The sequence below is a fragment of the Eurosta solidaginis genome, chromosome X (assembly GCF_040869045.1).
Source record: "Eurosta solidaginis isolate ZX-2024a chromosome X, ASM4086904v1, whole genome shotgun sequence".
NCBI classification, from domain to species: Eukaryota; Metazoa; Arthropoda; class Insecta; order Diptera; family Tephritidae; genus Eurosta; species Eurosta solidaginis.
In genome coordinates this window covers 186,776,157-186,785,458 of record NC_090324.1, presented here as the reverse complement: position 1 = coordinate 186,785,458, position 9,302 = coordinate 186,776,157, and the positions used below count along the sequence as shown (strand labels likewise).

General features: G+C 40.8%; 1 protein-coding gene across 1 annotated transcript; it reads right to left on the bottom strand.

Annotated features, from left to right (window-relative positions):
• Positions 1 to 716: 716 nt before the first annotated feature.
• Positions 717 to 1,337, bottom strand: LOC137235320 (GTP-binding protein Rheb homolog). Its single transcript, XM_067758346.1, has one exon. The coding sequence runs from the start codon at positions 1,335 to 1,337 to the stop codon at positions 822 to 824; it is 516 nt and encodes a 171-aa protein (XP_067614447.1). The 3' UTR covers positions 717 to 821.
• Between the last annotated feature and the right edge of the window lie 7,965 nt (positions 1,338 to 9,302).

The following is a 9,302-nucleotide window of genomic DNA, read 5'->3' as shown; positions in this document are numbered from 1 at the left end:
GATCATAGACAACTTTACTGCACAGATGTATCTGGCAGTTAACTTAAATTTAAAAAAGTAAATGTCTTAAAGGGAAAGGAAACTGAGTCTAAAAGCTACAATTCACCTCTCGAATTGACCAACAAGCACTGGTTTTATGAATCACGCTAAGTAGCATCTATAAATTTTGGCCAAAAGAGTAATGTATGTGTGCTTGTATTGTATCTTGCCACAGAATCGTACAAAGGTGTCAACGTATTACAGCTGAATAACAACGCGGCAAGTAGTTGCGTGTGTTATGCCAAATTGCATTACAAAACGGTAATACACCTAAGTTGGAGAAAGTGTATGAACGTTTAGAGCAAGCATCGTTACGTATGGAATGGTACAAAATACCAGTATCCGATTCGGGTTGCCTTATGTCCTTGCTGCCCAATCAACGTTAATGGCGACTTGATATCCGGTGACGTGCCATCTTTCTGTTTGTCAGAACATTATGGAGTTTATACTAAATTGACAGAATTGAACTTTGTACTACTCTCCACACGTACAATTGTTTACACGCGTAATATGGAACGTGGCGGTAGATTGGTGACAACCATAAAAAATGATGCGCGAGTTATTTTGCAAACGCCTCGAGGTAATTTAGAGGTCATTTCTCAACGTAGCTGCATATTTATTACTGTATTGTGTTTGTTTCACAAAACGCAAACAGCTCAAGTTGCAGTTTGCTCACATATTAATTTGTTTGTGCTCTCCACATTATTCTTTTATCATAAGTGGGATTGTGGCTTTTGAAATTGTTGTTGATATGGTCGACAGTTTATGCCCATTATGAGTTTTCACGATATTATACAACTATTCTTCTCCTGTGGATTACCATTCTCACTCTCTATTGATATAAGTAATCGATGAAAAATATCAGCAGCAGACTCATTTTGCTTAGCGGATGTTTCTAAAAATGTTGCCCGCCATGATTCAGCCAATTTACGGCCTTCTTCTGTGGTTACTGTACGCTCCTGATGTAAATCCGGTTTATTGCCAACTAACACCACAGGTACATATTCCTTTCCCATTACATCTATTAGTTTTTCGTAGATAATTTTAATTACCTCAAAGGATTTTTGACTCGTTATGGAATAGACAAGAACATAACCATGAAAGTCCATGCTATATTGTACGAGAAATATACTGTATTCATCTTGACCGGCTGTATCAACTACTTTTACATCGTAATCCTGTGAATTAACGTGTGCTACTTTTGTTAAGGTATTTTCAATGGTTGGATCGTAGGAGTCCACAAATTGACCCTCAACAAATTGTGTGCATAAAGATGATTTCCCTTTATTATTTTTCATAATCCATCACCGAAAATATGCGTGAGGAGCGACTCGTAGTTTTTGTGGAATTTTGCAGATACTAGCAGTTTGGTTCTTTATCAACAATTACTTGTGCAAAGAATTTATCAAAGAATCCAATCTGTTTAACATTGCTAGATCTCTGCAAAATTTGTGTAAAATTGAATGAGCTGATATGCTGCGTAAACAGCGTATAAATTTGAATATTGTATGTGATCATAATATGGTACGATTTGTGAATAACAGACACATATTGTTACTGGAAAAAAAAAAAAAAATCCCAACTGGTTGAACCTTTTTTTGGTTGACCTGCAAAATGAGGACTTTTCTAAAACAATGTACGCAAGCAAGACCACAAAACTCAATGACATCATCGAAAGCACAAAGGCCCCCTTGCCCGTCAAACCATGAACGATTCGGCTCAAGTATCTTAGCAAAATGTGGTGCTATATGAGCGAAATCGGGCAAAAATTGTGCTTTAGTGGTGACAACTAGTGCATGCGATATATCCACCACTTTTGATAGTATATATGTGTCGGTCTCATCCTGTTCGGCCAACTCCTCCTCCACACCATCATCATAATCCTCTTCGTTACGCGCTTGTAAGCGTTTTATTTGCACGTTCAAAATGTTCGCCCGTATACCATACCTGCAACGAAAAGAAAAGAAACTTCATTATTACCGGCGTCAATGGGCATCGCACAGGGGCGACAACTGACAGCGCGGCCGACGCCGCAGTTGGAGCACCCATTTGCGATGCCGGTACATACAATCAAAAACAAAAAAAGGTTGATACTCCATCCATATGTAGGTACATCGCTCCAACTCCAGGATATCCACACCATCCACCTGAAAAATAAAATAAAATTAATTAATAAGAAAAAATACACGAAAAGGGATTTCTAATAGTAGATAAAAGAAAATATCAAAATTTACTTACCATTTTTTTTTACGTCTCCATATCCAGCACCGTATTGAACCAAGCGTAAAAACGAAAGAATGAAGCAACGGCGACATGAATCGAACCATCCATTTACCGTTTGCTTCAATTCAGAGAAATGTGCATTTGTGCGTATGAATGTTCATTTTTTGTCTGGTATATTATGCCAGTGCGCGGACCTTTAATGTTAAAAAGAATGTTGGTAGATTTTTTTTTGGAACACAGCAGCGAGAGTCAATATTTTTACAAAACAATTCATAATTTAATGAAAAACGAATAACGCACATTTCACGGAAATAACCCTTTTACAAACATGTAAACAAGACAAGAAATACATGTAAATTCGTATATAAATAGCGTATGCCTATATACTACTCACCTTTTTGGAATTCCATTTACTTAAAACGCTCATTTTTCGCCCAAATTTTATTCACACCAACTGACGAAAATATCGGAGGAAAATATTTGCGTACTCATTTGCTACATTTATCTAATAATTTCTACACAAATTTTGTCAAAATTGGTTAGTGTCACCGCTAAGTGTTATTTGGGTGGGCTCGGCAATTGAATACGTGTACCAAATGATCGCAGCAAGTGTTTTCAATGCGAAATATATCGCAATGTTGGCAGATTTTGAGCTCTGATGGTAAAAGATACTAGAAGTTCTAAGAATTGAAAACGGGTCAAAAAATAAATTAAGTGTTAAAGTCCGTGCACTGACCGTCCATATACTTATACCAACGTGTGTACATATATATGCCGAGTCTTAAATGTACATTAAATTAGGGATGCATAAAAAGAGGCGAACGGGTACCCAAAAATCCGTTTCTGACAAATCGGTATCGGAGCCAAATACCCTTCTGGAACCGCATCATTTGCTAAAGGCCGTCAATTAAACAGGACTCCAACCCTACTTGGGGAAAAGTTGAAGAAATAAGCGAAGGGCAATACAAAAAAAAAAAAATGATTAATTCTACAAACTTTTCTCTTCGTCCAAAACGACGATTTTTTTTATTTTTTCTTTACATAGCATACAATTTGCTGTCCAAACATTTTTTTTTGTGTGGCGGGCAGGGAAGTTGTTGGTTCTTAGCATCAACAAAACAAACAACCGCGACTCAAAAGAACCCACGCTATACACTTTCTACCCGGTCCGGCACCAGAATGTGCGAACCGAAAAATCGTAAATGCTCATCTTCTGCAGCACTAGTGTGCCCGTGGCCAACTAAAACGCTACCGGGTGACACAAAATAAACAAAATAAGGCACTAAAGACCCAGGCACATAACGTGCGGGGAAAGAGGCCATGCATATAATGCACGCCACATATGAATATTTTTTTTTATGCAGCGACAGATGTTTCCCCTTATGCGCGCGCTAATAAAATTTCCCAAATCCCCAATAATACAACTAGGGACCACTCGCCCCCGCATTTTCGTGAATGACTCGACCCTGTCAAACATATTGCATTTCTTTCAGAAAAATGGGTCGCTTTGCCGCTATGCAACGAAGCGCTGCCAAGAACGTCATGCGTTATACGTCGGAATGCCGCGCTTGTTTTAAGCAACATCCCATACGCCTGTGCCCCATCTTTCGGGCCAAAAAACCCGAGGAGCGTCTTTACTTAGCGATCCGTGGGAGCTGCTGTGGAAATTGCTTGGCTCTAGACCACCGCTCGAACGCGTGCCCAAGCCAAGGCCGATGTAAAAAATGCGGCGAAAAACATCACACGATGCTTCACATCTCCTCGATTGATGAAGAGGAACAGCTACTCCACGAAGCCCGCTCCAAGCCATGGAGTGTACAAGTTGAGGAGGAGCTGGAATCACCCCGTGAGCGGATTGACGACTCCATCTCGTTATATGCGTCAGATGCTGGAACGGAGACTGGGCCTCTTCGTCCAGCTCGAATCCACCGAACCGGAGCGGAGACTCGGTCTCTTCGCCCGAACACAACACCAGCAGCCAAATCGTATCGACCGCTTTTGCAGCACGAAAGGAAGCGGCTCCAGCACAACCCATCTACAGTCCAGCGCCATGTTCGTGACGGCCGAGCGGAGACTCGGTCTCTTCGCCGGCAAACTAAGGACCCTCAACGAAGACAAACACCGCGCGATCGCAGAGCGGAGACAAGGCCTCTTCGCCTGCAACAACGACATCACACCCATCATCAACCACGAGATCGTAGTCACGGATCCAACTCGCTGCAGCTCACCACCGTGTCCGCCTTCCGGGCAGGGCTCCTAGCCCCGCATTCAGTTGCCACCGCCACCATGATACCGACGGTAGCGATCACCCCCACCGCGGTCGTGAAAATAGAAGCAGGGGGCGGCTACACCTCGTTCGCGCCTTAATCGATGGATGCTCCCCCACCACAGTGATTGCGGATGAGCTCGCCCAGGAGCTCCAACTTCCTACCAGCAGAATTGGTGGCCAAGCAGGATGTCTGCTGCGTATCCGAGGAAGACACGGACAGAACAAAAGGATTGCGACCCATGCTGCGGTCGTATCCAATTTTCGGCACATGACACCCACGACCAGCATCGACAGCGCTATCGCAGCCCCGTACGCACATCTCCGTTTTGCGGATCCGCAGTTCCATGCATCCGCGCCGATCCGCCTCATCCTCGGAACAGATGTCTATGCGGAGATAATATTACCAGGGATTCTGCCCACCACGTTTGGCCCTTTGCTGGCTCAGAGTACCATCTTCGGTTGGGTACTCTCGGGCACAACCAAGGCCTAACATGAAAATGTTCGGTAACGACCGAAATACAGGAATTTTTACACTTTTTATTCTTTTTTATTTATTTTTTATTGAATTTCTGTTGTACACAGTCGCAAGAGGTGTGCATTGGGACTTCGTACAAGTGAAAAATCCTTCTATCCCTCCATTTCCATACCTACGTGTCAAATCATAGCTGAAAGGGAGAAATGGCTGTCGCGAAGGGCCAGAGAATGGAAGAAAGGTTTCTTTTTCTTGTGTTCGCCGTTATTAAATTGAAGTGCCATGAATTGCGCATTTGTTTCAAATCAGCTTTTCCTTTAAATTTGTATACAGAAAATCAGACTACAGATTAATACTCACTCGCTGTTCACTATTGTGAACGTTTTATCAAAAATTCGCCACTTGTATGAACTCACAATGGAGGTGTGCGTTTAAAATCCTGTATCATTACAATAAGTTATTTTTTATTGAATTTTCTTCATACAAAATTCTATGCTTGTTCATTTCCAATGAATTTGTAATAAACGGCAAGAAATATGAACATATATATTTTTTTAATTTTTTCCAATCCCTAGCTCTAGGCAAACATGGCTCAGGCTTCTAACCATGACGGGAAAGTGGCGAATGACCGAGGCATCCGCAACCAAGCTCGCACACTACGCAACTCATCGTGCGTGCTGCCAAGCCGGCGGACTGGCCGTCGTTAGGTTAAGTTAGTTATAAGTTTTTTATTTTTTTTTCCTCTTCTTTACGGTCGGTGATCCTTGGAGGACTGTGAGGTAGCGTACCGCAAGGGAGGCGGCATGTTTAGGCCCAATGCCTAACTTTCACTTGATTGACGACGCTCCTCCCTAATGTTTTAATAATATTTCCAGCCACCCACACTCACGCCGCATTTGTGTGCATGCATGCACATGCATGTGTACGCAACATGCACATGCATGTGTGTGCAGGTTGTCAGCACCCATGCACGTATACGTAAGGGTGGTTGTGTATGTGGTTTTTCCCCTCCTTAATACCAGAGGACCTTTTCGCGGCTTAGCGGTTGTCATCAACGGCACAACCGGCCCCTTTTTCGATCGACCGCCAACCAGCACACATCGCCGAGTATCACCGTCATCATTTTTACATTCAAAGGTAATATTGTATCCTTGTATATATTTTCCTACACTCTAATTAAAACACTATTATAACGAGGAAATCCTCTTTGCGTTTTGTTCTTTTACTTTCTTTCGAGAGCACTATCAACCCGAGATCGACCCGTGTGCGCCTACCCACTGTCGGTTCCAGACGCACTCAGGCCGAACAAGTATTATAAACATATTCCTTCTAATGTATTGTGCGTACCTCAGCCAATTGAACTATATTTTATACATGAATGGAATAGAGAAAAGAATCCAGATGAAGCTGTATATAAAGATTATATTATTCACAACAAAGGTGCAATTCGAATGGACGAACACCTTCATCAATTTTTAATTAATCAAGCAATTGGAATACCAATTGCCCATTATGAATACAAACCTAAAAGTGGTTTTATTAAGAGAGGAAAAGAACATTTTGTTCCTTATACACGCCAAACTTACAAAGTGCATTCAAATAAAACTCGACCCCACAGTCACGTATTGCAATTTTTTAAAAGTTCAAATGTTCCAGTAAGTGGAGATATTGGTTTAAGTAAAACAACAACTCCAATTGTAATTAATAATATAAATGATTTATATGCAAGAACTATTAAAACTTATGGAACATATCATCCAATTTATGGAGGTTTTGGGTATGATGCACAACTTCAATTACATGTTTGTATAATAGATACACATCAATTAAAACCTGGTGATAATTCAGAGACGTGTTTCAATAGTGCATGTTATTGGAAAGTTGAATGTTCAATCGATATTAAGTGTAATATTTCATCATGTTTTGGTAAAGGGTTTAGTGTTAATTGGCCATTGGAAACGAACTTTTGTGCAAATTATGATCGAGCCTATACAGATGGACAAACACTATTTGGAGTAACTGATGATGTCAATGGCAAAGTATCTGCAAAACTTACTGAAGACTAGGACTATGATGATGAAGATTACATAGTAATAAATAAAACACGAAAATTAAATTTATAATCAATTTATAATTTATATTTATTCAATAAATAATAACTTGACATTGGATGTGGCTTTTTTTTATAACTTTTTAGTTTTTTTATATGATCTCCATTTGTAAGTATACATTCTAGATCTAAATGCCGAATAATTTGGAAAAACATCATTAATTGATAATACAATTATTGGAGTTTTTAATTATTACAGCATCATTTGCATATTTTACTTTTGCAACAACTGTATCGCCATCAAATAACATTTTTAAAGTTTCTGTTGCTGAAGGTTCTAATAGTGGTTCATTCCATAAAATTATTCTTTTATTTACACATTCCATAAGAGGAAATGAACAGTATCTATTAAAATTACCTACTTGACCAAAGTTTAAACAATAGTGTATAAATGTATCAAAAAAGAAATTTTTTCCTGCATTAGGTGGTGATAATATAAACATTTTATTTTTCTTTGGAATATTTTTATCTATAATGTTATAAAAATTTCTTAAAAATATTACAATTTCTTCTTCATTATTATTAAATAGATATTTTAAAAAATCTTCTAAAATTTCTATTGATTCTGGTAGAGTATAATAGTAATTATATAAATTGACAATTGGAGCATTAAAAATTAAATTTTGCGGTTCAATTGTTCTTAAATACATGAATATTTCCTTAAAATTTAAATTTTTAATATCATTATTTATTATTTTTAAACAATTTTTTATTAATAGAGAGTCTATATTCCAAAATTTAAATTCTGATGATAACCACATTGAATATATGATGAATTGGAGCTGTTGGATGCTGTTTCAAAAATTCTATTACTTTGTCTCCCTTTCCTCTCTTTTTACACCCGGAAATTGAGATATCTGGTTCATCGCTGAAAGCAGTAGTTTCATTACCATTTTGTGGTTCGGATCCATTATTCGTCGACCGATAATTCGCTTCCTTCCACCATTCTGTCTTCGGTTTCTTCGATATCTTGGAAAAATCGAATACATCGAGCTTCACCACTTGGTACTTGCCTGAAATCTTTCTGCAGATAGATTGACAAATTAATCGAGTGTTGGATCGTGAACTGCCAACTCGGAACGATTCGTCTAGCATATCTTCTAGGGAATTGTTTTCTAATGTTATTGTAGAAGGAACATCTGCATGAATTGTTTGAATAGGAACAGTCGTGGATGATGTGGATGTGGTCGCTCACCAAGGCAGTCGGTTCTATGTACCGGAGAAACTCGGAATTTTTCCCGACCAAGGACTGTCATTTCAGTGTAACCCCATTTAATTTGTTGCGTCCCTCCCGCAAATTGTCATCCTCCCAGCAGCTCCTTGCAGCGGGACTGCTCCATATTCTCTTGTTCCGGGAAGGTATCGAATCCAATCCGGGTCCGTCTCCTGACCCCGGTCCTGAGAAATGGTTTTGCTGCATCTGCCGGAAAAGAATTTTTTAGGATGGTCATACTCTGTTCAGTGTGTCTCATGTAAGGGATAGTTGCATCGGACAGGTTTTTTTGAGCTTGACCCCAAAACCCGACGCCCACCTAACTTCTATAAATCTATTGTGGCTTCTTGCTGTTCACGTCCAAGGGCGTCCCCGTAGTCTACGCCTTAGCGCCCCCACTACCTTCCAGCAGCCCAGCTGCTCAGCAAACCACAACTAGTACCCGTTGCTGCTCGCGCCCCGCGGCGCCAACAACCCAAACAGCTGCTACCACTCATAACTACTATATCCGTAGTAGAGTCGGTAGCCCCTGCCCCCGTCTTCTCCCCCCCCCCCCCCCTCTTATCCGGCAGCAATCGTGTAGGTCAGGGAAACAGACTCTTGGTCCCTAACCCCCGTTTGCACCGTTTGCAGCACAGAATATATATGTTTACGACATCCGGCCAATGCAGCTCCTGCCTTGGGCGGTGCCACTTTCCTAGATGTTCTGGCATCCGCGACGGCAACCCCCCGACGGGTTTCATTGCGCCATGTTGCCAGGTCGCAAACCCCAATCTACCGGGTACCCCAATGCTTGCCCAAGGACGCCCAGTCCCAGGGCCACAACAGCAGTTGCGTCCTGGCCTTCACCAACCCAAGCGTAGTCACCCGTCAATTACTCCCAGAGTGGCGACGTCTCCCGCTATGCACTTCAGAATTCTGCAGTTAAACTGTAATGGACTAGCTGAGAAGATCACGGAGATAGTCGATATCATAA